General features: G+C 44.2%; 2 protein-coding genes across 3 annotated transcripts in view; both read right to left on the reverse strand.

The window, feature by feature from the left end:
* hmcn2 (hemicentin 2) overlaps positions 1 to 9900 on the reverse strand; it is a gene marked incomplete at its 5' end in the record, with an annotated part of 46089 nt that extends 36189 nt beyond the window's left edge. The window contains 11 exons of the mRNA XM_080499208.1: positions 365 to 637; positions 867 to 988; positions 1428 to 1572; positions 1678 to 1941; positions 2037 to 2157; positions 2246 to 2352; positions 2407 to 2614; positions 6443 to 6565; positions 7038 to 7196; positions 8014 to 8084; positions 9642 to 9900. Coding sequence (XP_080355334.1) covers positions 365 to 637; positions 867 to 988; positions 1428 to 1572; positions 1678 to 1941; positions 2037 to 2157; positions 2246 to 2352; positions 2407 to 2614; positions 6443 to 6565; positions 7038 to 7196; positions 8014 to 8084; positions 9642 to 9900 — 1852 coding nt within the window. The remainder of the gene's footprint in view (positions 1 to 364; positions 638 to 866; positions 989 to 1427; positions 1573 to 1677; positions 1942 to 2036; positions 2158 to 2245; positions 2353 to 2406; positions 2615 to 6442; positions 6566 to 7037; positions 7197 to 8013; positions 8085 to 9641) is intronic.
* A 1248-nt stretch (positions 9901 to 11148) lies between these two features.
* Positions 11149 to 27023, reverse strand: ncs1b (neuronal calcium sensor 1b). 2 transcript variants are annotated; one of them, XM_080500196.1, is made up of 10 exons: positions 26894 to 27023; positions 26170 to 26290; positions 25026 to 25168; positions 22070 to 22094; positions 17143 to 17281; positions 14662 to 14740; positions 14249 to 14337; positions 14083 to 14160; positions 13376 to 13483; positions 11149 to 12919 (listed from the first exon to the last, which is right to left on the reverse strand). In XM_080500196.1, exons 3-9 carry the CDS (start codon positions 25087 to 25089, stop codon positions 13385 to 13387), a joined length of 573 nt encoding a protein of 190 aa, XP_080356322.1. In that variant the 5' UTR covers positions 25090 to 25168; positions 26170 to 26290; positions 26894 to 27023; the 3' UTR covers positions 11149 to 12919; positions 13376 to 13384. The 2 variants fall into 2 exon arrangements, with proteins under 2 accessions (XP_080356322.1, XP_080356323.1); XM_080500197.1 differs by having other exon boundaries at positions 25026 to 25218.
* Between the last annotated feature and the right edge of the window lie 241 nt (positions 27024 to 27264).

The raw sequence follows: 27264 nt of genomic DNA on the forward strand, positions 1-27264 counted from the left end.
GGCCCTGTCATGGCTGCATGATGTCATTTACAACTTCCAAATCATAAGTTGAACAACAGTAAACCAAAAGCTGTGGGCTGCAATGTAATTAACAAGTGCTCCACGTCTGACATCATGACTCGTAGAAACATTTTCTACTTCATTACAAACATGTGAGTGCTTGCCCACCATAGCAGCCACACTGCTCAAACGTGCATCCATTTGGGCTGACGCAAATTGTTTTCTGTTGAGGAAGTGGCTTCATCTGATGACAAGGAGGCGGGGCAATAATGGGAAACAGATGACGGGAGCCCGAGAGGAGCCGTGAGGCCCCGGCGTGTTAAGTGTTTGAGCAGATGACCCGCGGGGCACCGTCCGACCATACCTGGGACGAGGAGCCACACGGTGACTCTGGCGTCTCCTTGGGTGTTGGAGGCCACGCAGCGGTACTCCCCAGCATCCTGAGCCTGCACCCCACTGATCTGCAGCGAGGAGTCCGGCAGCAGCCTCACCCTCCCCGCACGGGCCCGGATGGCACGGCCCGCTCGATGCCAGGTCAGGTTGTGGCGCATGGAGCCCTTCACCTGGCAGGACAGCACAGCTACGCCCCCCACAGAGGAAGTCACATTCAGCGCGGGCTTCAAGACCGGAGGAGGCTCTGTGTTGGAGGAAACGCAACCAAAACATCAAACTGGTGTTATCAGCGGTGAACAAACAGTACATATACAGTTTACTTTTTAAAGCAAATGTTTATGCTGGAACTTTCTGGATCACATTGACTTTTAAAACTAAAGCAAAAAAACCACCAAAAAAAAAACTGACCTTAATGGTGCTGAATTCATGACTGAGGAAATGCATGCACTTGTGTCATTATGTGTTTCACATACCTCTAACCGTGAACTTTGTTAAGGCCAGTCCTTGTCCCGCGCTGCTCTGTGCTATGCATTCATACAAGCCTTCATCCTGTGCTGACGCAGCAACAATCTCCCAAGACGCGATGGCAGAGTTCCTTTAACAAAGACTCATTTGGTTTGTTGGCCAGAACGTAAGAATAGCAACAAGATCCTACTTTAAGTCAAATTCAATTATCTCAGGCACACACACTGGGAATAGTTTTCACCAAAAGTCAGATTCCATTTATGAAAGTAATTCCAAGCAGAACATCAACACGAGTGAAAAACAGGCATTTGTAATTTTTCAACATGACACAATTGAATAAGTAATGTTCCCAAAATTCACTGTGTATACTTCTTTCTTAACAGATGACCCAATAAAATGAAGGAGTCAGGCAGCAGTAATTCTTCACAGACCTGCTCATTAGTTAGAGACTCATTTAGCGTGTTTAGAGTAGGTAATGAGCACATCATGAACCTATGGCATCTGAAGGAATCCAAAATAAAATTGAGCCAAATCTTACAGAGTGATGAGCTAATAGAAGAAAGACTCACTGAAATAACTTCTCTTCTCCGAGCGTAATCCCGCTCCTAGTGAAGCGTAGCCTGTAGGGAATTGCACTCTCCACCAAACAGCTTATGGCAGCTGGCTGCATGTAGTAGCCATTCACCACTTCGGCCATCTTTACAGCCGGGGGATCTACGCAAGGGAGGAAGCAAGAGTCAAAGGTCACCGAAGAGACTGATGAGGTGTTAAAGACACTGCAGAGTGGTTTTTGTGCGGCAGTGGTTGGGGGTATCTTGCCTGGAATGATGTTGGTGAAAGAGACACTGGAAAGCCTTTGGAAACGGTAGCCCTCCTCGTCTTTGCCCGTCACCCTGATGAAGAAGCTCTGGGGAGGGGTGCGGATTTCTGGAAGACTCCACAGCCCTTGTTGGCCGAGGTCAGAGGGCAAAGGAATGGGGATTGTGCGTAAAGAACGGCCCGACCCCGACATGAGCTCCACATGGCTCAGTTGACCCGGCGGCTTCAGGCCAGTACATTTTAACAACACATGCGATGGAAGTCCTGAGACACAAAGAAAGATTTATCATGAAGCCCTTCTCCTGCTGATATTCTCATTTAAAACAGACTCAAGAAACTGTCAGAAACATCCCCGGCACCTTTTACTGGTCTCTCTCTGGTTTGGTTGAACTCTAAAACAGGTACTTGGGAAAAACCAGCCCGGAAGTCCAGATTACTGACACCTGTAACCCTCAGAGTATGACGCCCGCTGCAGCTAACCTTCAAAACAGAAGCAACAGTATAGAATTAGTTTGCTGTAATAAAACAATATGATAAACGTAGATATGGCTTAGCACCAGAAAAGTACCTTCAGTTTCCAAGCTCCAGGTCGTGGAAACTTAAGGTTTATGACACGAGCAGAATTGGGAATATTTAACAGCTCTTGGAGGCCCTGCTCGACCCCCACGACCCGACCTTGAAAGAGAGGAAAAAACATTATCAAAATGTACAGTATTCCATCACTTATACATAAGTATAAATGTAAAGGGTACAAAGGTTTTCTACCGAACGGGTCGCTGAGCTCGATTTGTGGTGCCGGTCCGCTGAGGGACACAGTGACCTCTCGGAGGCTGGGGTCAAAGGGTACTTCCCATTTGTTTTCCTGCGCACTGTCGTGGTTGGAAGAAAGCAGGTGGACTTTCATGGCCTGAACTGTCTCTTCTACCCACTTCAAAACCTGGCAGGAGGAACAAAATGGCGTTACATAATCACAACCAAAGCACCATGTCGCGCCAGTGGAGACGCATTCGTCAGCATACAAGGCCAACTGTCAGGGGTTTCTTCTTCATTCAGAAAGACAGGAAGGGGACAGGAAGCCCGCAACTGTGGCCTTTCTCCAGAATACTCCCACCAAGCCCTTGCTTGGTCTTTGTCTCTGGCGTGTTCTTTCATCACAAAAGTATGCTTCTGAGGGATTTTGCTTAAACAAAGGAAAAGTGAAACAACTCGGCTGTCAAACTGATAACATACAGTTTTCTGCACTCCCGAGCGTGTATTCCCAGAAGAGTCTCTCACTGTGGAAGTGTGTCAGGCAGAAGCCCCCCCCCCTTCCCCAGCACAGCTTTCATGAATCATAAAGCTTGTTCCTCGGAACAAAAACCATTCGTGGATGAGGAGGTGGTAGGGTTTAAAAAGAAGAAATATTTAGCCTAAAATGTATGACCACCAGTGTCAGCCGAATGAAAAGTAAAGGTAATTTGTGGACAGAAATGTCTGGCTGTTTCCCCACTTCACGTTTCAATGGGATCAGATTGAGAGGCCAGTTGTGGTTGAATGGCAGCGTGACGGACGTGAAGGAGTTTCACTCTGAGCAAAGATTACGCTGAGACTAAAATAACATTAAGAACAGGTTCAATATTTTTAATGGTTAAAACAGTCACAGCTTAGAATATGTCTCAGCGCGGCCCCTCGTAGACATGACCTGTACTATAGAATTTCAGTTTTGACAGGTGCTTTACCACTTGGGTGTGATCGTTATCATGGTATTGATTAGAAGTGCTCTATTTCTGTTTCCTCCAAATTGAAAACAGAAGCAGCAAAGACGATGGGCAATTCAGAGTATCGGTGGCCACAGAAGACTAAATATTCTCCATCTTCCACATTCTTAGCCAGCAACTGATCTCTCGTTGTTGTTTTGACCACAGAAGTAAGAGGCCTTGTAGCGAAACTCTGTCCGCAATGAAACAAACTGAAAACATTTCTCCAGCAGGTCCTTTGGAGAGGCGGCCAACGGCAACATATTTCAAGATGCTTACTAAGAACGAAACAAGGAAGGCCTTTGATAATTTAATTATCAGGCCTCTGCTTTTTTTTTTTTTTTTTTTCGTCTATCGGGTCCACTGGGTGCTGACAGCAGCTGGTTGCTCTCCCCGTTTTACAACTGGAAACAGCTGTAATGTCTGCCACATGTGCAGCCATCACCAGCAGAGCAGGAAACAGCAAATAAGTGACCTACATCTGCCCCAGGATAGTGTCCATTTCTTATGCAAGGGAGCGGAGTAGGCATTACCCTGCCCTCAGACCGGAGATGAAAGCGAGTAGGGAGTAGAGATGGGATGACTTGCTGTCCGGGGCACTGTAGGTCTGGAGGAGCACGCTGAGCTCTTCTGCCACTCCCTCGCTAAACCACTGGGAATGCGGAGGATCTAAAGTCCTGTGAAATTTCATCCAGCGTGTCTCAGTTGAACAAGCTTAAGGGGCTGTTACTGGAAGGACCCCCCCCCCCCCCCCCCCACCCCCTGCTATTCATAGAAGCATGACAGATGAGCCAGAGAGGAAATGCTCGCTCCGGCCACGGTGATGCCGGGTTCCCATCACTCATTCATGAGACAGTACCTGAACACCAAATACATAATCATGCTATGGTTAAGTAGAACAGCTTGACTCCAGACCTCCCTATTGGGAAAGGTCGGCTCACTCTTTAACCAGGATTAAACACTGTAACCGTTGACATTTGAATTAAGAAGTCCCATTACAAATCATGATTATTACAATGAAGTAGTTATAGCTGGCCCCCTGCTTCCTCTGGGTGGGGGTTTTGACACAGAGCCCTTTCTGTCTGCCCTAAGTTGCTTGTATTTTGGGGGAGGCAGCTTAGCCATAGGCAATGCCTTTGTTGAGCCCACTCATGAGGACGGCTGAGGATAAACGTTACCTGGGTTTCATTTTTTATGTCTGGCAATCATTACTATCCCCCTTAGCTCACTACTGTATCCGCATAATGAGAAAACCATACCAACACTGTTGGAAATGACTCTTCAAGGCACTTGAGTTGAGTGATTTTGCACCTTGCGAGACAGAAATACACAAACAACTGGCCAGATCTTTCTAAATCTGTGAAGATTAGCTGATTCACTGTTCAGCCAAAGGTAAAATGTGTTTTCTTTTCAACAGACATTAAAAAATAACATAAAATGATCAACAGAGAGGAAACAAAAGTCCTGAAACCACTTTAGAGTTGTTTATGTAGTGTACCCTATTAGATAGCCACTTAAGTTAGTAAGATATGTGTTTACTCTTAATTCATTCAGTGTCAAAAGCCACTGTATCTCACAATGTGTTGTAGCATAGTTAACTGTTAAAGTCTGAGCTTGAAGTGGCATGACTTCAGTCTTCATATTGATTCCACCGATCATTGACTTCAGGGCACCATTGTTAGTTGTGGGATTACCTCATACTGGGCTATCTAATTACTCATCACATCCTGTATTCGTCTGACATCACACCAGTCAAAATCTGGACTATCACAACACTGACTCTCAACCGTGGCTTTAGGCTCTACAGGTGGCGTTAACGCAGAGAGTACAGATCGTGGTCCCAGTATGACAGTGCATTAGTGTGGTTTTCCTTGTGCATGTTCTCTATTAGCAGTTTTACTCGTAAACCAACAACCAGTCAAGACTAAGGAGTGTAAAGAGTGTGTTACGTCGAGTTGACAATGAGCTGTTGTTTGAGGACCTGGAGCCAAGTTCACTGGGCAGCTGCGCTGGAAGCAGGGAAGCCATGACAGATCATATCCTGGGATTAGAGAGTAAAACAAGCAGTCTGTTTTTTTTCTCCCCTCTCTCCCTGGAGACCACAAAAAGACTTTGTATATTTCATTTGGATGCACTTTATTAAACTGTTATTAAGGGAGAATATTTTGGTTGCATTTGTACTACTTCTGAGGTTTTTAAGGATTAGGGGATTTGCATTAATTTAGTAAAAGCATGCCACCCAAGAGCTATAATCGCACAGGTCCAAAAAGCCAACTGACAGTAATTCAATGTAAATCCATAAAAATTAAAAAATTAAAAATTTGTGTGCACATGTTTATATGCTACTACACACTACAAATATGTCAAAACACATTTGGCCATAATAGTCCAAAGCCATCTGGGGTTGAAGTGTGCGAGCTATACTGGTTCTGGTCTCCTATTTCTTTAATATTGCAAAACGAAAATAACATTCAAACACTCCGAAAAACAGCTGGCAGGATTATGGAGTGATAATGAACCGAGCTACGCCACACACACAGGCAATGCATGTTTAGTTACATGTATGCATGACTTGATGGGAAACAGACCCACACACACACACAAACACATTTGAGTTCAGAGGTTCAGTGGGCCACCAATGCACAGAGCACTTGGCTCCAGCTCAGCGCTGCCCAGCCATCTCCTGTGTTGACATGCCGGATACCAGTGTCTCTTCTGGAGGAAACTCTGGCTTCTTTTACGTCTGCCAGGGAAGTGAGGCCTGCTGTCTTTGGCATTTGAGCCGACGATTCGGTTACATGCTGCTTCCCATAGTAAAGAATTACTCGCCCGTATCATAAGACCAGGACGTTTATTATCAGCGTTGGTATCATTTTGTATCTTTAATGAAACTGCTATTATTACATCAGAGAATAACACAGGTTTTGTAGGGTTTTTTTGTCCTCCTCATTGTGAATATGAGATGTAATGAATTAAACATCAAGAAAGGTTCTGACAGGTTTTTGTGGTATAGACCATCATGTTCTCACCTCATTGACCTGCTGCTTGTCCAGGTGAAAAATCTGTCCGGACGAGGTGGCAGCGATCTCCTCGTACGCCCTGTAACCCGGCTGTGAGCGGTCCCCGCAGTCCCCGGTCAAAACAAACACTACCTGCAGCAGAGTTTAAGAGGATTACTACTTTGTGGTGTTTGCTTTCGACTGACCCGTTTTCAATAGCCTCCAAAGTGACACTAACGCTCATTGTCACGCCTCAAGAAGGGGCCAAGAGCGAATACCTTTTCCCTGCTCAGTTAAGCACCAGGAACTCCTGCTGGTTGTACGGCTTTCACAGTGTGTTATTGTACGTTTTTGTCCGACAGTGAAGGCATGAAAGTCAAAATTCTGTGAGCTTAAGCTCATATTTATACCTTTAGATTTGATCAGTTACCAGGTAAATTCTGCTTAAAAAAACATTTGCTTATTTTGAATGAAAATGTTTTTTGTACTGTTTGAAGTCTGCATTTGACCACAATCAGATCTGATGAATTACAACAATATTTGGCAAGTCTCGAGAGGAAAAGGCTGCTGAAGCATCGACTGTATGTGTAGTATATGAGCCTGTACAGTCCTGTCAAAACTTTACCTGTGACTGGCGGAGTTGCACCAGTTGCAGAACGTCTCTTTTCAGGCGGTAGTCTTTGGCTCTGGCATCAGTAAAGACATAGATGAAGGATCCAGGCAGGGAAACCTCCAGGGCTTTCTTTATGGCTCCAATACTCATTTCAGGGCAGTCGCCCCCACCCTGTCAGATAAAAGCTCACATGATGAAATCTGGCTGAGGGAAACAGAAAAAGAGCTAAATGTTTCTGTTTTTATTCAGCTTTAGTTCATACCTGAATAACTCTGCCATTGTGTAGCAAAAGAAAACATACATGGTATAAATTATTTTCTCCACGTCATTATTTAAACAATAATAATACTTATTTAGAAAGGTTAGCCAACGTTCAGAAAGAAGGAAGAATTAAAACAACGCAGAGTTCACACACACACACACACACACACACACACACACACACACACACACACACACACACACACGCATAATAAATAATTTCACTACATTACTTGCAGCCTTGTTTCTGGCAATATCCGTGGCAATGACTAATGTTTGCTGGCATTACTAAATTGTTAACGTTGATTGTTGCTGCAACTAAAGTCATCCATCCATCCATCCATCCATCCATCCATCCATCCATCCAATCCCACCTGACTGCGAGTAAAGCAGGTACAACCTGGACACTTCATCACAGGACAAACACTGAGAGACAAACCACCGAAAGAGACACCAATCAGCTTCAGATGCAATGATTTTTCAGCCAAACTGAAGTACTCAGAGAAAACCCAGATCTGGCAAACTCCACACAGAAAGGGGGCTTACTTGGTTTTCGCGATAGAGAGCGTCCTGACCATTCCACTACCATGGAGCTATTACAAAATGTACCGTTTTGACTTCGCTTCTTCACGTGGCCACGGTGGTTGTCGCTCTGAATAAATCACGCCAAACAATGGCAGGCCATATACTGCAGTTGGAGCGCACATGAGTGTGTTCTGCTTCCCACCTGGACAAACAGCTCCTGCAGATCCTGCTGGAACTTGGTTGGGTCAGTGGTAATGGACACCGGGCCAATATCTGTGAGGTTAAACATGTACATCACAAAAGGTCACAGATGAAGCGTTTCAAGGAGGAAAATCAAATCAAGGCAACTTAATGAGTTCCAGTTCCCCTGCTATACAAGCATGTATGTCTTAAATCTCATCTCAGCCAAATGAGGACACAGGTCTGGATTTTTCCTCAAATTGAAAAAAACAAAAAAAACAAATACAAATCAGAACAAAGGATTTGGTTGTTCTCACTCAGCAGCCTTGTCTCCCTGAACAAAGACAATGCATCGACCACATCAACATCCCTTCTGAATCACAACCCAGTTCATAAGGACCAGAATGATGCCTTGTAGTTTCCCTGCAAATCAGTTATACATATCAAAGCTCAGCACAAGAGAGGTGTTCTGACAAATTTACAAAGTTTTAGACAAATCGCTGAAATCTGGCCAAAGTGTAGATGATGACAGAATAATCGTTTTGTTCAGCCGCACTCAGCATTTTCAGCCGGGTGATTTCCTCAAGTCCACAGTGGCAAAACCCAGGATGACGGATAAGGTGCTGCCGGGGCCCGACACCTCCTCACACGCCTGCTGGAGCCAATCAATAGAATGGTGAACATTAACCACTTCTCTGAGAATGCATCGTTTTGGCAGTAGAACACCGTGACACATAAATTTGAGCTGCTCATTACAGTGATTACAATGAAGACCCTCATCAGGTAGGGAGGAGTCTCATCATTTCACTGTGTCAGTGCTTGTTATTCCCACCGACACAAACCGGGAGACTAATGATACAGGCCCCAAGACATGTGTCGGGCTGATGACATTTCTTACTCACTTTCAATCTTTTTTTTTTTTTTTTCCCCAACAGTGGAGGCTTTTAAGTCCCTGTCTGCTCTTCATGAGAGCCCTGTATAATACTGACAGTGCTGTCACGCCAGCCATGGCGGCTTCTTTGCAATCCTGGAAGTTTACAAGGTCCCCAAGGGCAGGGCACATTAAACACAGACAAAATGAGTGGTAGTGAACCCCCTCCCACCCACCCCAGGCAGGCTTAACTGGGGTCTTTTCCGGAGAATTGGATGAAGGAGGAGGAGTGAGGTGGGTTCACTGTGTGCTGTGTGTTGGTGGGGTGGAGGGGGTGATTGGGGTAATTACACACAAGCAGACAGCATATGCTTCTCATCAGAGCACAAACACCCTCCCCCCCATTAGGGCACTCTTATTTTCAAGCTGTAGTTTTCCTATATACAAGAACAGATGCAGGCAGGGAAGAGTCTTACCTATCATACACACTGCTCAGTCTCTAAGCTCGCATAACCCTGCATGATGTCTTGCATCTGTTTGAGCTTTAAGTGCTGCTTTATGGAAGTGGAACTTGTGTGGTACCAAGTTACAAGCTCTGGGATATGTTCAAATGTGTTTTTTCCATAATTTTGTTGAGTGAAATTATGTACATCACAGCCTAGACATATTTAATTCTACTGAAAGGTTTGCAACACTAAAAGTCACAAGTTAAAGTGTTTAGGTTAATTTATATTATGTTGAAAATCTCAATTCAAGACCACGTTTCATGCAGACAGTACCTGGGTCGTGGAAAGGGACCAGGGCAAAGTTTTTGATGGGTCTGATCCTCCGGCTGAGGGTCTTCTCCAGGATCCGCGAGGCGCCATCGATCACCTGTTTGAGATCGTCGTACATGGAGCCGGTAACATCGAACACAAAGGCCAGGGTCGAGGCGCTGTCAGCGGATTCATCAGCTTCCTCCACCCGGGGGTCTGCCAGCAGCCTGCGCGCGCTCACACAGAGCGCCAGGAGCAGGCACGCAGCTAAGCAATCCCTCATTTTAATCACCTTTTTTGTTTTCTTACATTAACTGCATCTGTCTGTTAGAATGAGCGGAATCATGCAAAGAAAATTGAAAGTCGGGAAGAAAAAAAAAAGTTTCGATTTTTGATTTTTTTTTTTCTTTTCAAAAGACACTCAAACAAGTGCAAGAGAGCCTCCAGTAGATAAGCAAAGTAATTGGAGCAACGCGTGTCAGTTGAAACGCATCAGAATCCAGTGTTGAATACTTCCAGAGGAGGAGTACATCCGTGCGTAAAGTTTGAAGGAGCGCGTGGACTGACGGTCTGTGCGCGCTGGGGAGCCCCTGGAGAGATGGCGCTCTGACGCTTCAAACGGGGGCGGAGATGGGTATTAAAAGGTTCCCGAGACCCAACCTGTTTTTTTAACTCCCCAATCCCCCCCCCACCTCCCCATCGCCAACACCCCCCACCCCGATCGTGTGTGTGTGTGTGTGTGTAACTCGACCCCACCGTGACTTGGGGAGTATCAACCCCATCCAGCATGCGCTGGATGTCCCCCTGGAGACGCGGTTTTCAATGTTATCGGCCCGGGTCTGTATTTCTAGTCAGGCCGAGAACATTGTCTTGGTGACAGCCTCGTTTTTTTTTTTTATAAATAGCCATCGTTTATATTCAGCTGACACCAATCTAATTTTGTACACAGCCCACCCTTAGAAATATCCTCCTGGCATATGAATAGGCGGAATAGCTTGACGTGCCACTCCAAAATGTCAATGTGCTTTTGTGCTGATATGAGTTGAAATGCTGTTTAATGTTTAACCTTAATGCACTTTTTATGTCCGTGCGTATTTCGGGGGTGTCAAACTCATATTAGTTCAGGAGCCACATTGACCCTTTAATTTGAATGGAGCCAAATCAGTGATGTGATAATAACAATAATAATAATAATAATAATAATAATAATAATCATCATCACCCATTAAGAAATTTACATTTGTTTTAGTGCAAAGAAGTACAACTACATTTTTAATCCACTTTCCTTAATTACAAGACATTTTGTCAACATCAGTGTGGACAAATTATGAATAGTCTTGAATTTTGGGCCATATTGGATCCTGTGACACGCCGGTTTTCATCCCCCAGGCCGTATGTTTGACACCCCTACTATGAGACACATCTTATCTGAGGAGATCAGAGCCTGCCCTGACCCTATGAATGTAAATAACTCAATGCCCCCGCCCCCAACGTAAGTAGCAGAAACTCAGAATATTTTGAGACAAGAAGCTCACTTCAAAATCCACTTGTGTTTTACTGCACTTAGTTACACATGCTACATTTGAAAGTTATTGTGGAATACAAAATGAATCAAAGATGTACCCAAAGCACAGAACAGCAACCAATAAAAGTCCCGAAGCCTCACTTCTGTTTACAACACTTGCGCCTGTCCCGGATGAGAAGAAAACAGGGGAAAAAAAGTAGGTCTGAGTAGGACCACTGAACCTCATTAATCAAAGCCCAGACATCAGTTTTATGCAAGTCAGTGTTGATTACACAGCCACACAATGCAGGCTGACAGCACAGAGCAAGTTGGCAGGTTGGATTTTCTATTCAAACCACAACAGGCACTGATGATTTCTTAATCAGCAGGGGCGTACGCACAGTGCAATACTGATTCCATTAGTAATACAATGAATTGGGGTCTGTGCAATTCGCGATTATTTACTTGAGACGTGATTGGAAAATGAAAAATTGGGAAAATAGACAAATGAGCATCAGCCATCAGTGGAGCGGCAACTTAACAGAAAATGTAGCCACTTAAATGCATTTTTATTCTGTGCTCTTATACAGTCAGTCAACAGGTAAATGACATTTATAATTCAGTAAAATATAATTTGCATAACGCATAAACTGAATGAAGCTGATGAAACCTCTTATTGCCTTAAGGATGGAGCAAGACACCATCACATGCTCCGGCCTCACACAGGACAAATACCGAGTGGACAACTACAACCACACAGCTCACAAAAAGCTTTACAACCAGAATTGATGTCTGTTTGTGCCTCGCAATGACCGGGGCTTTGTGTTGCTGAGGGTGGAGGACGATGCTCTCAAAGGAAATGCTGAGCCTCAATTCAGATGTAAGCTGTGGGAAGTGGCGGCGTTGCCCGGTCGTGTCGTTCAGGATGTGGCTTTGCAGCAGCGCGGACACCAGACACTCGTGCTAACGGGGAAATGGAAACACAAAAGGATGCACAGACTGCAAACATAGTAAAATAATCCTTGTAAAACTCTGGTGTGCTACTTCCAGCATTCCAGTTTAAATAAAAATACTAGTCTGCTCAGACCGGGAACCCTGACGAGATGCGAGAGGAAAGCAATGACCCAACAATGAGGATGAAAAGTACAGTGCACATTTCAACAGCTTCGATAAAAAATTAAAACTTCATTCCAGATTTATGGGGAAATTCCCATAAATGCAGCAAAGCCGAAAATAAATTACCATTATATTTACACATTATAATATACACTATACTGCTTGTTTGAAGTTGACTGTTCAAGTTATCACCAAGGAACACATTTTTTCCAGATTCTCCCGGCTTAAGAGGCTCTCCATGTGGCGGTGAAGCAGCGACAGTTCTCTCGGAGCAGTTCATGCACCTCCAGCACTTTACAGCATGTGAACAAGGAGGATTCAGTTCATCGGACTATCCACGGGGAAACCACGAAATCAGGCTTGGCGATATGTCCATGCACGGTCCACGACACTCCATGGGGGGGGGGGGGGGGGGGGGGGGGGTCTACGTGGCACCATGTAGCTGTAGGGATGCCGGAAATGTTTCTGACACGTTGGATTGGTCCGTTTACATCTGATATATTGGACAGGATCCTTATTGAAAGTGTGGACGGACAGCGACTGGATACAGATGCCATGTGGCCGTGCAACAAAAGTTTGTAGTCCGCTTCTGGGTAATGGTGCTAAATGAGACTTCCTCTCGTTACAGGTGCGATGGTGCTGTTGGTGTGTGGCGGGCTGGAGGAGGCTGAATCGGGTCCATCTGGGAAGTTGTGAAAAGGGATTACCATTTGAAAAAGGTGAGCAGTGTGTGGTGATATCTGGGTGTGTCGAGGGCATGCTGGAGGCTCACTAGACAGAGCGGCTACATCACTAAAATATGTCTTCACAAGCTCACTTCACAGTTGACAAAACGCAGAGCAGGATGTCAGCAACAATTGGCAGCCGTCAGTGCATTACATTAGGCAGTGAGAGGAGAGGGCTGTCTCGCTCTTCATTCAGCACTGCGAGACCAGTTGATTGCCAGTAAACAAGTGGGCCATTTGAATAATTCATAAGAACAAACTGAGAGCAGAAAGTGGCTTCTTCACTTTGGATTCAGCCCACGGAGTGAATTTTCTTCCCCACAGTATTATTGGAGAGCCGAAGCATGACCTGGGATTAAAAATCCTTCAAGCAGAGATGTATGCAGGTATGAGCTCATTAAAGCTCCACTCACCTTACATTCCTACACGAGTCCATCATAGAGAGACAGTGCCTGAACAATAGAGGGGTCTGCCTTTGAACCTTCCTGAAACTCCTGCAGAGTCAGCTTCCCGTCTGCATTCTGCAAAATGTGAAACAGAGTGAAACTGAAGCCTTGCATTGCTTTTGCACGGAGATGCCAGCAGGGGGCAAAAGAGCTTCTCGGGCTAAATTATGTTCCTCATGGTCCTTGCGGTTGGACTGATGGTTTGGTTCAGTGCACTTGGACAGTCGCCACTTTCTGCCAATACAAATCATTGAGTGGCCCTGTGCTGCACCGCCCGTCCTGCGAGCCGCTCTCGTCCACAGCGGGCTGAAAAAACACGGCCATTGCAGGCTGCAGCTCGTCTTTCACTAAAGCTGAGGAGGTTCTTGGAGCTGGTAGAGGGGGCATTAGCACTGAGGGCTGGAGGTGGAGGATACTATATAGGATGTTTATAGACTGCGGGCAGTGTTAGTGACGCTGTGATGACTGCAGCTAACAGCTCTAAACTTAACAGTGTCCATAGCAAACCCCTGAGGGTGGCAACAACGGCAGAGTCGGCCCCCTTTAGAGTAAACTGATCACAATTGCAGGACTTGTATCGATGGCAGGCAAAGTTTGATGTCGAACCATAGAAAGTAAATGGGACATCGACTTTAACATTATATTCTCTAAGCTTTGAGTATTTCAATACTGACCTTGTCCATCATTGCAAAAATGCGATCCACTCGCTTTTCTGGTGTGTTTTCTTCCTCTGGCAGCTCCACAGTGTTTCCCTAAGATATCCAAACATTACACTCTTACATTACAATACATCGTTTAAGACAATCCCGGAGTTTGTGTTTCATATTTGGCAACACTCACCACCATCTGATATATGGCGTCCACTATGTTCAACATCTCGTCACGGGTTATGTAGCCATCGTTGTCCAGGTCGTATAATTTAAAAGCCCCTAAATAAAAAAAATAAAAATAAAAACATTTGTTAAAATACCAAATACTGAAGGATAACGGGAGAATATAAAGGTCTCTAGCTTTCTATTGAAACAAGAGCTTTTAGAATTGAATATGCAATTCCAATTGTAATGTAAAATCTCACTTTGTTTCAGATTTCAAAACAAAGGCAACAAGAGGTGTGGGAACAAACCCCGCTTTGAAAAGACGACCATATCTTTAGAATAATCTTACAGTCAGTGTTCTCAGGCCTCTTTCATATGCAATGCATGGCAGTCATGTAAATGTGTAAAAGCAAAGGGGAGGAGGGAGCATCTTCATACATCGCAGCTTCTCATCCAGAGTCCCTCGGGAAGTCACTGACAAGGCCTGGATGAACTCTGAGAACTCGATGCGTCCGTCCTGCAGAGTGACAAGCGGAGAGTGGGAGAGAGTGGGAGAGAGTGAGCGGGAGTGTCGGAGAGACAATACCAGTGCCTCACTTCACATTTGCTTTAGAGGTACTCTCATGAGCTCATCGCTCTCGTTTCGTGACGTCCTTCGCTGTATTCTGCTGAAAACGGGGCCAGACATTTGCTCCAAGTCAGGTGCTATTTTTTGCACTGCACCTGGCTCTCTCCGGAGGCAGAAATGTGTCACCTCTGGTCATTAGGAAGATAGATGCCACTGGTCTGTAGTCTAAAAGTTACAGTACACAAACAAACAACCCGCATCTCTGCCTTTCCCTTTATCATTTCACGTCATAAACGGGTGTGACAGACAAATCGTCTTCTCTTCACTCCGACTCTTATCCCCTTAGCTTCAGTAGAATTTCATACGTCAAATCTTCCCCAATGAAGCCAAGAATGTCAAATTACCCGCCAGAAATGATGACCTTCAGCATTCCTTTTAAGGCAGAAAGAGATGCCTGCTGACATGAATGATCATCAAATTAAAAATTAAAGCTGAGTTACTCACATGCAATCTTAAGAGATGTGATGGGTCAAATCAAAGTGAAGTGCAGTCAAAGGAATGTAACTGACATTCTGTGTGAAAACAGCTTATACAACACAAGCAGAACCTATAAATCAACTGCCTGTTAGCGCGGCGTTAAAAGACTTGGTTAATCCACAGTATCAACAGATATGAAAAGACCTTGTTGCTTCACAAGATGTTTATACTGCGAGAGCTGCTATCTCTGACCTCAACACAGGTTTAACTACTGGGTCTTCTTTGAGAAAACAAAAAAAGAAAAGAAAAGAAAAAAAAAAAAGCCAGGTGCACGCATTGGCCCTCGGGGTCAGCTAACTTTATCCCCATCAGACATCTGACTCGGCAGAAAACGCTGAAGTCATGCATTGGTGATTACGTAAGTCATAAAAACTGTAAAGATCAACGCATTCTTGAACTCCAGGGTGCCCGGCGCTAATGAAGGCCACAGATAAACATCAGACGAGGGGGTTTTCAGATCTTCCTGACACAAAGCCTCTTAACTCAGTCAATAAACCTCGTGGGGCTCACCAACATCCCGAGAGCAGTTCGTCCACAGTTTGTCTTCCTAAACACGATTTGAATAATCCTAGCGTAGTTGCAATAATGTGGATTTGTTCAGACAAATGGAGCCTGAACAGCGTGGCCCTGTTTAAACTAGCTTTAAATCCTGAGCAGACACACGGAACACGTAGCAGAGATGGAAGATTCATTGAAAAAAATTGAAATTAAAGAAATACACACAGAAAACCTGGTTGTCACAAAAACTATTTGTGGTGTATTTTTTTTTAATCTAAGGTGTACAATTATATGTGAGAGCTGAAGCCATGACTTATCTTTATGTCAAATCAAGGTGCATGTTTTTGCATCCTGATGTTTAAATCCTGAGACAATACCATAACAGCCAATGAGAAAGTTTTTAAGAATGGAGAAGGCTTCCCCAGCAGGGAGTGGGGGGTAGTGGGGGGGGGGGGGGGGGGGGGGGGGGGGGTTGGGGGGTGTAGTGCCACAGAGCTCCTGGGGGCAACAAGAAAGATCTGAGGTTCAGGAAAAAAACTGAATTCATTGCTCATCAGAAACAGCTTTGACAATAACCTGCTAAATACTAAGTGATGACAGCTCCACAGTGTGGAGACTGGACCTACCGGATATTTCAAATCAAACTAAAAGCATCCACTATAAGCCGTCCACACTAATCGCTGGTAGAAAAACATTAGCGAAGCATGTGTCGCATGGGAGTTCAGGGGGGCAATGTGGTTTGATATGGGGGGCGTCATCCCCTCACATGATTTAGGATGTACTGTATACGTTTTCTTCTCAGTCTTTTCAAGTGAATGGAAACTACATTCAAGTACCCGCAGAAATCTAAAAAAATTACTACACATAACACTTGGAGAAACTGTCACGGAACATTGACTGTCCAACTCTAGATGAAATAATGCTTTTAAAATATGTTTTGATTACATTGTGGTTTTGAAATTAAATATATTTCAATGGCCAAAACTATATTACCTTGATTCACATGGAGTCTGAATAAATATGTATAAAACCTGAGAGCCTACCTCAGAAAAAAAAGAAGTTACTGGAATAATGATGACGATGATTTCCATACGATGCTGCCCTTTTGTACAGTTCAGCTGCTGGCAGGCCGGCGCGAAGGAGCTGTGGTTCTCACAAAGTGACTCCAACTGAATAAAGGCTTTTAGATTAGCTCAGTCCTCAGACACTGTGTCTTCTAACTGAACTTTTCTTCCAAAGAAGCAAGACCTTATTGGCTGTTATATACAAGGTATATTATTATGTATCTTTTTTTCCACATAAAGTTGATGACAAACCTTATTTTCATCGAAAACATTGAAGACAAAGGAGGCAAACTTTGTGGGGTCCCCAAAAGGAAAAAACTGCTTGTAGATCTTCTGGAAGCCCACCGCATCCAGCTGCCCACTTGGACAATCTTTGATGAAGCCTTTGTACCTGAAAGATGAATCTCAGTTAGAAATAATCTGAGAGGTACTAAATTATTAATAATGCAACGATCAAGATAAGGTTGGACGGCGATGATGACGCCACATTGAAGCCACCTCCTCACTCCGACAGCAGCCATTAGCGATTCCTTTTTAAAGAGAGTGCTGGATCAAAAAGGTAAAGTGCAAAGCTATTTGTCTCATTCACTGATAAGACGATCCCCTTAATCCAATAGCAGGCCCGTGGTGGTTAACTCTAATCAAATTATGCTCGGCTCCTCTTTTGATAATATGCGAAGCTGATAGATAAGTGTGAGAGCTTCCTCTTGCCCCTGGAAATGACATATCTGGAGAGCGCCTTAACATCTCTATAAACCTAAATATAGAAATATTTCATATGCAATTTCAGGCGCAGTCACTCAACGGTAGGCAGTTTGTCGGTTTATCTTCATCAAGGAGCAGGGTCTAACGAGATGCTCACCGGTCAGGGAGGAAAGAGGAAGAGTGTTAGCCTTCACTCAAATAAATGCTCGACGAATAGATGGAGAAGACCAAAATAGCAGAGACACTGTGAAAAGCTTTTTCTCTTGATCAACACCAAAAAATGACGCAAGTTCACACGAGGGAGCTCCGCGTGTTCGCCTCTGATTGAGTTAAGGCTATAATAAAGGCCAGCTCGAGTGTTCTGATGAAGAATAAAGGCCAGGACCGATTTCTTTCCACTTGCTGCGGCTCGCTTATTCCTTCTAAACTCTTTACTTTTAATCTGCCTTGGAGATAATGAAGGCACTGCACAGTATAGTTAAAGAGATGGGGAGACGCTCTGAAGAACAGCTGGGAAAAAGTTCAGCGAGGAAGAGATGCCAAACGAGAACAGAACCATGTAATTCTCACATTTGAATTATCTGAAGATATGCAGGGAAATGAAAGACGAGCTCGCTACTGCACAGAATGTAACCTAATTGGTATTCAAAGTACAGAAAACACAATGCATATCGCAATCCAAAGCCAATCCATTCCACCTGAATTCTTTAGTCACTTTTTACAGCTCGACTGTGGGAAAACAAATATTCATATCCAACTGTGTCATAACTCAGTAGGATAGTAAGCAACAGCTACACTGGAGCAAAAGTGCTTTGGTCAGTAGAGCAAACACAAAAAGAACACGTATTTCCTTTGACTGAATATGAAATGTTCATTTGGATGTTTTTTTTCCATTAATTTAAAGTTACTTGAGTCCAGTAATGTGTTTTTGTTTGACGATACAATACATAATGTAGGGGAATTTGGACATTTGTGTTTGGAAAATAATTTTTTTTTGTGCCAATAAATCTAATACTGTTAGAAAACCTGTTTCATTCCTGTTTAAATTATTCCCAATTTGTAAGGAATGCACATTTATTGGGATAAGCGTCAGAGCTCAAAAAAGAACCATTAAATTTGATCTGCCAATGCCAAACAGCTTATCCTGCTGCTGCTACTGACTCGTGTTTTGAGCCTCCAGTACCCACCATCACCTCAAGCCCAGCGTACAATCAGCCTGAACACGCTGTTCACAACAACACATGCATAACTGGCTGACTGGCAACAAGTGCTGGTGAAGGAATGGGATGATTCTCACCGCAGTGCGTGAACAAGGTGAGGAGGAGGTGTCAGGCTGTTGTGGTCGTGTGTCGTTCTTCCACAACCCACTGATGCTTCTGTGTGTCGAATCAATCCATTGATACATTGCCAATATGTGTTGTTTGTCCAGATTTTGATTATCCAAACCAGCAAAAGATCCAAAGCCACACTAGGATCTTTGGGTTTGAAGGGAAATGCACAGGTTTTCCACTAGAATAACATTCATAGCCAGGCTCTGTTTTCTTTCTTGTCATTAAAACAGGATGCATTAATTCATGAAGATGAATCAGAGAAACAATATGATCTAGGTTAAAAAAAAAAAAAAAAAAAAGGTGTATAAGATTGGAGTCTGGATTTTAGTCAACGTGCCTAACAAAATAAAAGCTTTTAAAAGGGCACTCCTCTGACTGTACACCTGAAACTCAGTTTACTCATCGTGCAGAGTGCTTTTTAGCTTCTCCAAACACAACGTCTGACGCTTTGAAGGAACTTCACGAAGCTCAAGAGAAAAAAAATAAATAAATAAAAGTGATGTTGTCTGAAGTGCTTTCACAAAGCCAGTGTGAGGTATGGTGTATGACAAAGAATGCGCCTGAGGGCCAAGGGCAGTCTAAAGGAAGCGCGTGTGAGGAATTACGGGATATGTAGGCTCTAAAAATCTAAAAAGAGCCCTGTTGCTCTAACTTTGACTGATTCTTTTCTTAAAGTTCGGTTTCTGGTGAGTCACTCTGTTTTAAGGATGAACAACTCTATATCCCTCGAGTATGTCTTAGGTTCTTACCGCATGAAGGTCCCTTTTCTTTAACAAAAATAATCTTAAGAGCTCCTTAAGGACTTATTGTATTTTAAATGAGTGAGCAGTGAATAGGATGAGTGCTGATTCTGCTTCGCTTGTATGACATAGTAAGATTTCAAAAGAGTTTATTTTTGAAGAAAAAAAAAAAAGCAAGAGTTAAAAAAAAAAAAAAAAAGATCTAAAATGATGCAGCAGAACCGGAGGCACTGTCATGCACTCTGGATTAAACCTGAAATCAATAAATACATGCCCACAATAACAATGATACAGATAAAAAGACATTTATAATGTTATTTCCACAGGCTTGCCCTCATAACACACGACTGTTTTTCTATTTGATGTTTGTTGTAGTTTAATATTGTTTAAGTTTAATGTCCTTAAGTTAACTTTTACGCAAAATAAAACGGTGTATCACTGAGACAGGCAGTTAAAAGTAGCATCAATAACACATGCAGCATGATGCTGCCTGCTTCATTTGTGGTACTAAAATCACTCCAGTTACACTGTACAGTAAATACAGTAGCACTGCGTAAACATGATCTCACTGTGGCATTTATCAGACTCATAGTCAGAAGCACTCTTACTTGCCAAGAACATCACATGTCGAAGAGATCTAACTCGATGACACTGGTGCTAAGACACATACGCAGTCAGCCTGTTCTTGCAGTCGTGTTATAATGCAACTATGTCTTGGTCTTGTAGGAACATAGCAGACGTGACATTGTGCATCAGACCACACTGGGGAGCCTGCATGAAGATAAAGTATTTATTACTGGCACTGTCTCCTTCTTTTTGGCATCCGTCATGGTGGGTCGCTAAAGTGCTGTGCCGGATCTTTCCTGTGCTCCGGACTCGCTGGCCTTAACATCACTGAGCTATAGCATTTTTCTTATTGATTTCAGGTAGGCCACAGGCATACTAATGATGCTCCCTCAGAGGGGAATCAGAGAGGGGAACAAATTTAATGGACAATGCAGGAATGTATCTAACCCTGCTAATTCTTCTGTGTCTGTGCCTGTGCTCTAATTACACGCCATCTGGCATTTCCCCTGGTAAAATTCCCTCTCATCCCTCACACTCAGCCGTGTTGATTGCCACTGATCTTCAAGTGAGGATTCATGCAAACTTCCCCTTGCGAAAGACAGTGAGCGCGATGGCGAGCTGGCTGGCTGCACAGCCGGCGGGGAGGAGGTTACAGGGGGGTGCCTGGCGATTCCACCCCGCTGCACTCGGTCCTCCCCGGAGACGGGCCAGCTCCAAGAATCAGGACCTGCCAATGTCCGGTGATATCTAATGCTGCTGCTGCTGCTGCTGCTACTGTGGCTAAGTGGCTGTCAATGTGCCCTGACTCCTTCCCCCCCCCTTCTACAACCTCGAACAGGGGACGCGAGAAGCGGCTAGCTAGGTCTCGAGACAGAGCTCTCTTCATGCATGTGAAATTAGGTCGTGAAACGCAAAACCAAAGCAGGACAACTGAAGTGTGAACATGGAAGAGTGATCACTTTATTACAGCGCTCCCTCCTCTGATATGCACTGCTCTTTGTTTTATTTTCTTTTTTTTTTTATTTTCACACACACAATAGCCTGGCAGCAGCATGGAGCAAACAAAAGCACTGAGTATGCTCACGCTTGAATCATCTCTCTGATGAAGAATGAATTTGTTCTTATCCATGTGCCAGGAGCTGTCAAATTGTTCCTGCTGAAAAACCTCCGGAAATTCACACTTTGAAGAAATATTCACTCTCATTTCAGGTGTTTTCTTTTTTTCCTTCTCCTTCAAAACGTATCCTCCTGGACAAAAGTAGCCACATTTCAAGAATTTATATATCCATATGTGCCTTAACACAGTGAAAGCAGATAGCACAGTCAACAATAGGATGATGCTGGTCCAGGTCACACTGACTAATAGGAACAGAGTCTGACAGGGAAGGATTACTAATCGACCACCTTCTGGAGGCTGTGCAGCCGTGAGGGTCTGGCAGTGAAACAACCTTATGGCCCCACCATTCTTCTGTTATCAGACATCCCCCTTGCAAACAGAGCAGAAAGGTTGTGGAGCTGTGCTTGATGGATACGCTTGTACCAGTATTATCAGCCTTCAAAGTCCTTCGGTCTCAGTAAAGGCTTCAAAGTCATTTCTATTTTCAGAACGTGTCTGATTTGAGGGAAGTGTGAGGGAGATGGCTTCAAATCAGGCATCAAACCAACTGTAAATACACTCTCCGTGGACTAAAGAAACCCAATTCTGGCAGGAAAATATCAAGAAAGGCTTTGCAATTGAGTCAAGGTAAGACCTTCTAATCTCACTGAGTTTCATCAGAAAGGACAGGACTGGTAATATATGACTACACATCATTAAAAAATAATGCACGCACTTACCACTGCTGCACTTCTTTTTCTGTAACTGTAAAGAGAAAAATAAACATTAACTGAGAGGAGAATGTTGATTGTCCCAGAAAACAATATGCAACATTTAAGCCTTAATAATTTTGGCTCAATCCTGTCACTCACACTTCTTTTGAAAAAAAAGAAAATATTCACACATTGTCATCGTGGAACTGCAGGAAAGTTCTTTTTTTTGTTTGAGTTGAGCAGTAATATCAGAAGAGAGGAAGAGTAAGCTCTTCAGGCCAGTATTGTAGTAGACACGTGGGAGGAAACCCCAGGGAGCCACCAAAAGACAAAACCAGCCAGAGAGAATGAAGGTCAGCCGCAGATTTAAAAAAAGAGAGTAGTTCATGTGGCAGGATGTGTTATCGTGCCCACACAAGCACCGTTATCTGCCAGTATCTAATCAACAAATCCCATACGGCTTTCCCTTGTGCCTTTACATTCTCAAGTATCCAAAGCAATCGTCGGCCCCTTGGCCTCGGGGGTTACTCATGAAAACAAAAGCTGGAAATCGATAACATTAGTTTAACCAGGTGGTCTTTTGAGAGAGGCCTTCTGAACTCCTACTGCTGCTGCTGGAGTCTGAGAATAAGACGGTGTCCTCTGCCACTTCTCCTGGGCCTAAGGCGAAGCTTAGAAACACAACAAACAGCGAGTCAGTTAATCACTGATTCAATCTGCTGTAATGTTTAACCTTGAGCAGCGCCTCCATAGTTATTTCTGAGGAAACAAGAGAGTGTAAGTAAATAAGATCTTTGAAACCACATTCCTCTCAAAAGAGGATTTTTGGAGATGAAATGTACACTTTACACGCTGGGTTACAGTATAATTACACAGAAGTTATTGATCAGTTGAACGGGTCACATCACTTCAATCTCAATTTGTTCAGCTCAGTGTTTCACCAAGAAGCTCATCATGTGACCTGAACCCAGGCAACAAATGTCACGGCCAATCTCATGTCAGTCAGCCACCATCAAACTGCCGTCAATGGCCAATGCAGCTAAAAACTGAGGTAATTTACCATAGATACAATTTGGTTAGCAAAAAAACCAAAAAAACATTACTTGGTCCGACGCAATAGACAACGATGGAATCATTCAATTGCAGGGGAGTCCAGAGCCCCGCAGGGTCCACGGGAACACATCCTGCTTGTGACTCTGTCACTTTCAGTGTCATCGCCCTTTTGACAGCCAACCAAATCATCATGATATTGCACGGGCTTTGCCTACATCCTGTGGACTTCTTAATAGGATCCTGAGTCTCTCCATGGGATTCCCGAGAAGCCATTTAGAAAGGCTTCCCTGGCAGCAAAAGCGTTTGTGAAGTAGGCTGATAACATTCTCCACATTTTTCGCCAAATAACAGAAAAATCACGAGCTTTTGCACCAGCCTGTTTTCGATGGCCTGAACTGTCTTGGTGAAGAATGTACACGTCAAATTTTGCATCTTCAAACAGAAATCTACACAAATAATTTCCTGAAAAAACAAACATGTATTATTAGCCTGGCCTCGTCTGCTGCCTTTTCACATTTCACATTATTAGCGGAGAAATCCACCCAGGCTCTTATACCACTGAAACAATAAGACACATAGACACAGAGAAATTTACTAAGTCCCCAATCTGTCAAGAACCAAAAGAAAGCTTTGAATAGCAAATAAAATGGCAGACAAAAGCAGACGAGTTTCTCATGGGAGAGCGAGCAAAGGAAGCAGTGCCATGACGGAAAGGGGGAATGACAGATTCTCCCGTCAAGCCACAACAGAAGAAGGGAGAAGGATCATGCTGGAAAGAATGCTTGGTGCACCTCTCAGAGATGTTAACCAGACAGGATCCTAATTACACCATTCCATCCTATGCTCACAGAGGGCAATTAGGGGCGAAGCGAGAGAGGCAGGGTGAAAGGGTGGGACGGAACGAGAGCAAGAGAGAGTAAAAGGACAGCGGCAAGCAGGCCAGCCCAGCGTGAAGCCTAATCTTCCTCCACAGCAATTTCCTGCTACAGCAGCGTTCCTTGGCTCTGCTGTGGAGAGACCCACCACACAAATAACACTGTCATTAGGCAGCCAGTGGATGTCAACTCCCACCCACACCTGCACTACACTGCTCAAATAATAATAATAATAATAATAACAATAATGCAGAGTTCCAGAAATACCACTGAAATGATGTCATGAGAGGAGACATCGCCGGTCATAGTCCTCGGTGTGATCCCCGCTCACATTCGACTGGACAAAATGGAGATCTAGTTTGTGTTCAGGAGAAGTTTTTAAGCAGAAGCTGCATCTCACTCCAGTTTTCAACTCAACTCTTTGCCAGCCCACTGTTCCTCTCCATTCTGAGGCATACACATAAACTAGATTACTTTCAGGGGTAATACTGCATTCAAAATGTAAATACTTTCATCGATGAACTTATGAAAAACCAGAATTTTGACTTCTAACATGTTAAAAGTGGAATTTTTAAGACACAAGTACCATGTATAGAATAGAAAACCACGTCCCCGTCTATAGAAACGCCTATTCTTGATTGTGGACACCAACAAAGCTTCTCCATATTCATAATTCACGCCACAGCCTGATTTAAAGATGCTGATTACAACTTTTTGTCCTGACCTTAACTGATCACAATCTTCCACAGAACATTTAAATGTAAATTTAAATCAAACGGGGGAGCTTATTCTCAGCTGACATTTAGACGTAGCTGTGTTCTGCCAATAATGAGAAAGATGTAGAATCCCAATACATCCTCGGAGGCAAAAGCCCTTCAGCAGCAAGTGGTGGTGCACAGTGCGTGGAAAACATGATTAGAAGACTGCAGCAATAACAAAATCAATCTTCGCTATTCCCATTGGCTTCTTTTCTTGAATTTCTTAAAAAGGCATGAAAGGAGTTGAGGAAATTCTTTTGTGAAAATGAGCAAAGAAAACGACTGAAGGGAACTCACAGTAGGTTTTCCTCGTCAGCTCCTCCACCACCTCTGGCTTGAGCTTGCTGTTGGATTTCCCCATGATCTTCAGCTCTCTTCCACACCTCCAATTCCACACTGGCACGCAGCACCTGTTACTACGTCCTCTCCGGTCGGCTCCTCTGCCGAAAACATACAACAAACGTGGGCCGGTTTAGGCGCGAGGACACCGCTGAAATTAGAAAGAGACGCTTTTGTTTTGGTTTTTCCTCGACGAGAAAAAAATAGAGAAAAAGAAAGCAAGAAACTCCCATTCAAGCTAAATGAATCTAGATTGTATGTGTTTCACTATCTGTGGTCATGATCTGTCTCAGTCATCAGCCCTGGCACTCCAGACGAACGAGTCAATCCCCAAGGGCCCCGTGAAGAAGAACCAGCAGGTTGTTGAGCCTATATGAACGCCGCTGAGTGCCTATGTGTCCGCCTCATTTCTTCACAGCAGTCCGTGGGCGAGGAGTGGCGTTTGGATGCGTTGCTACCTTCGTCCTTGGATACAAGAGTCACTCAGTGGCTGGGTTAAGCGCGCTCTCTCCCTTACAGTCATTCTCTGTTCTTCTCACTCCTCCCACCCCTCCTTTTCCCACCGCTATCTCTGTGACTCTGGGTTAGTTACTGTAGAAAAGAATCCTCCCTCTTGACAGCTGTGATAAGGAGGTGTACAAACTTAAATACAATGAACAGCGCTCGACTTGGATGCACCCTGCAGCACTTTGCACCCACTTAAAGCCATAAGTGGAATCCTTGAAATTTATACAGACATCAGAGTGTATGTGAAAGGATTCAGCAATCATTTATGGAAAGCAAAAAGATGCCAGGTGTCTTCGTAGTTTTCAGATGCCAACAAAATGGGAAAAAAAAAAAAAAAGGTCTGGTCCTGCTCCTAAAATAAGAATATGAGCCATCTACAAAGTTTATAGGTGGACTTGAAGAGTGACAGTTTTCTTATTTTGCTCCATACTGACTCATAATTCTCGCTCCTTTCTGGGAAGCATGGCATGGTGATTTCCTCCTCTCTGTCACAGCAGCCAAGAGATAGGGGTAATGGAATTCCTCTGTATCACAGGCCCGGCGTTGGCATGCACTGGTGGCGGAGAATAGAAAACTACTGTACAGCAATAGGCACCTTCACTGCGGACATCTGTCGTCTGGGCCCACGGCTGGCGACGATGTCCTTCTGGGGGATGCCACGCTGGTTATCATCATCCTGAGACTGGCCCAAACCTCCTCTGTGGTCCCTGGAATTACTTTAGATGGAAATAGACAGACAGCTGTTAACAGAGGGAGGGAGAGGGGAATACAAATGGTGCTGTGTTGTCACCTAAAGCCACAGACACACGTGCACTCGAGTGGAAAAACACTCAAAACAGACGACCTTTATCCTGCCTGCTGAGTGGAACCAACAGGCAGAAAGGCTTCGCATTAGTGGGCTTCAACTTACTTTAAATGGCCCAGTCATGGGAAATAATCGATTCAAGTCAAGCCCGAGAGGTGGAAAGAAATATTAATACTAGTTAAAAGTGCCGTTTTAATGCATGTGTCCATGTAGAGTTTGACAGGAGGAGGAGAGGGAGGAGGGGAGGGGAGGGGGGTGCAGCAGCAGCAGGTGGGATGTTGGCTGAAGTGCCATAGCAACACTCAGTTTATGGCGACAACAGCCGCTTCTTGCTAGTCATTCCACCCGAAACGCTTTTTTTTCTTTTTTCTTTTTTTTCCTTTTTAGTAGCCACCCTGCTCCTACAAGCTAGTTGACTTATTTAAAAAAGAAAACGATTAAAGAATTCCCAGAGTGAAAACACTTAAAGGTTTTTGTTAGATATGTATCTTTTTTTTTTTTTTTTTTTTTTTACCTGACGCTGCTGGAGCGGAGAAGTCACCGTCCACGCAGTTCCTTGGTCGGACTCGCTGTTTCCCTCCGCCGAGTTCCGGAGCGACTCTCCGCTGCTGCTGCTGCTGCTGCTGCCGCCTCCTTCCGCTGCTGCTGCCAGCCTGCCAAGCCTGCCAGTCTGCCGCCGCCGCTGCTGTGGAGCCGCCGTCACTGTGACGTCGCTACCGGCCGCGACCCGCTCCGCCGCTTCGTGCCACAGACACTGACGTCTCGGTGCCGCCGGTCGGTCGGTCACACACTGGCTCTTTGTTCGCCTTCACGGTTCTTTTACACGTCCAGTTTGCACTGAAATGTTGACTTTAAATACATAAATAAACAAATAAATAAATAAAT

This window comes from Blennius ocellaris (assembly GCF_963422515.1).
Source record: "Blennius ocellaris genome assembly, chromosome: 7".
Taxonomy (NCBI): domain Eukaryota; kingdom Metazoa; phylum Chordata; class Actinopteri; order Blenniiformes; family Blenniidae; genus Blennius; species Blennius ocellaris.

Excerpts from the sequence above, each read along its gene's own strand:
- ncs1b (XM_080500196.1), bottom strand. The coding sequence starts at position 25,089 with ATGGGGAAATCCAACAGCAAGCTCAAGCCAGAGGTGGTGGAGGAGCTG. Across the intron at positions 22,095-25,025 it reads GCTGACGAGGAAAACCTACT|TTACAGAAAAAGAAGTGCAG; the intron begins GTGAGTTCCCTT and ends TTCTCTTTACAG. Across the intron at positions 14,741-17,142 it reads ATGTTTTCGATGAAAATAAG|GACGGACGCATCGAGTTCTC; the intron begins GTTTGTCATCAA and ends GTCACTCTGCAG.